Source organism: Trichomonas vaginalis, chromosome III (assembly GCF_026262505.1).
Source record: "Trichomonas vaginalis G3 chromosome III, whole genome shotgun sequence".
NCBI classification, from domain to species: domain Eukaryota; phylum Parabasalia; order Trichomonadida; family Trichomonadidae; genus Trichomonas; species Trichomonas vaginalis.
In genome coordinates, this window is record NC_067205.1 from 26951966 (window position 1) to 26952751 (window position 786).

Genomic DNA, 786 nt, shown 5'->3' on the forward strand with positions numbered 1-786 from the left:
ATGTATAAATGCATGAATGTTAATCGTTTTCATTTCATTGAAGGTGATACTGATTCATCTTATTGGGCAATCGCTGGCGACCCAAATCTTCCTAACACTCAAGCATTTCAAGCAATTGTTACCGATAAACAATTTTATGATAAAAACATTTTCAAATTCGCACCATTTGATTTCTTCTGTTTTGATGAGAAATTTAAACCTAAATTAAATAATAAAGCTGAAGAAAAAGCACATGAGAAGAAGTTATTGGGTTTAGCAATTGAGAAACAAGGTGATAACATGGTTGCTTTATGTCCTAAATGTTATACATCATTCAACGGTTCAATTGATGGAAGTGATTTTAAAAAGATTGCACAAAAAATGAAGGGTGTTAGTTTAAGACAAAATAAGCAATTAACACCTAAAAAATATTTGGATATAATAAATGATAAAGTGATATTTGATGGTCAGAATATTAATTTACAACTTAAAAATGGGTCAATGACTCGCTTAACAATCGGTAAGACTGCATTAACAGGAGCACACTAAGGCTGTATGTTGTGAAAATGGATGTTGTATGCCATTTATTTAAAATTTTATTCTTAATGAAATGCCACAGAAGAGACAAAAGGAACCGTTAATGATGGTTTTGATACTATGATTTCAAAGAGGCGGGCACCCTTAAACATTATTTTATTTTTATATAAATGGATAACACAGATTTAAAAATTTAATTGATGATTTAGTCTTATCAAAATTTTCTTAGTTATTATGATTTAAAAGCATATCTCCAAAATATGATAACAA

At 29.0% G+C, this 786-nt stretch overlaps 1 pseudogene across 1 annotated transcript, besides 1 other annotated feature; it reads left to right on the forward strand.

Annotated features, from left to right (window-relative positions):
- Window positions 1–571, forward strand: TVAGG3_0771480 (annotated as a pseudogene). The gene has a single exon. A coding segment is annotated over exon 1 (571 nt).
- Window positions 1–786: part of a mobile genetic element that runs on past both edges of the window.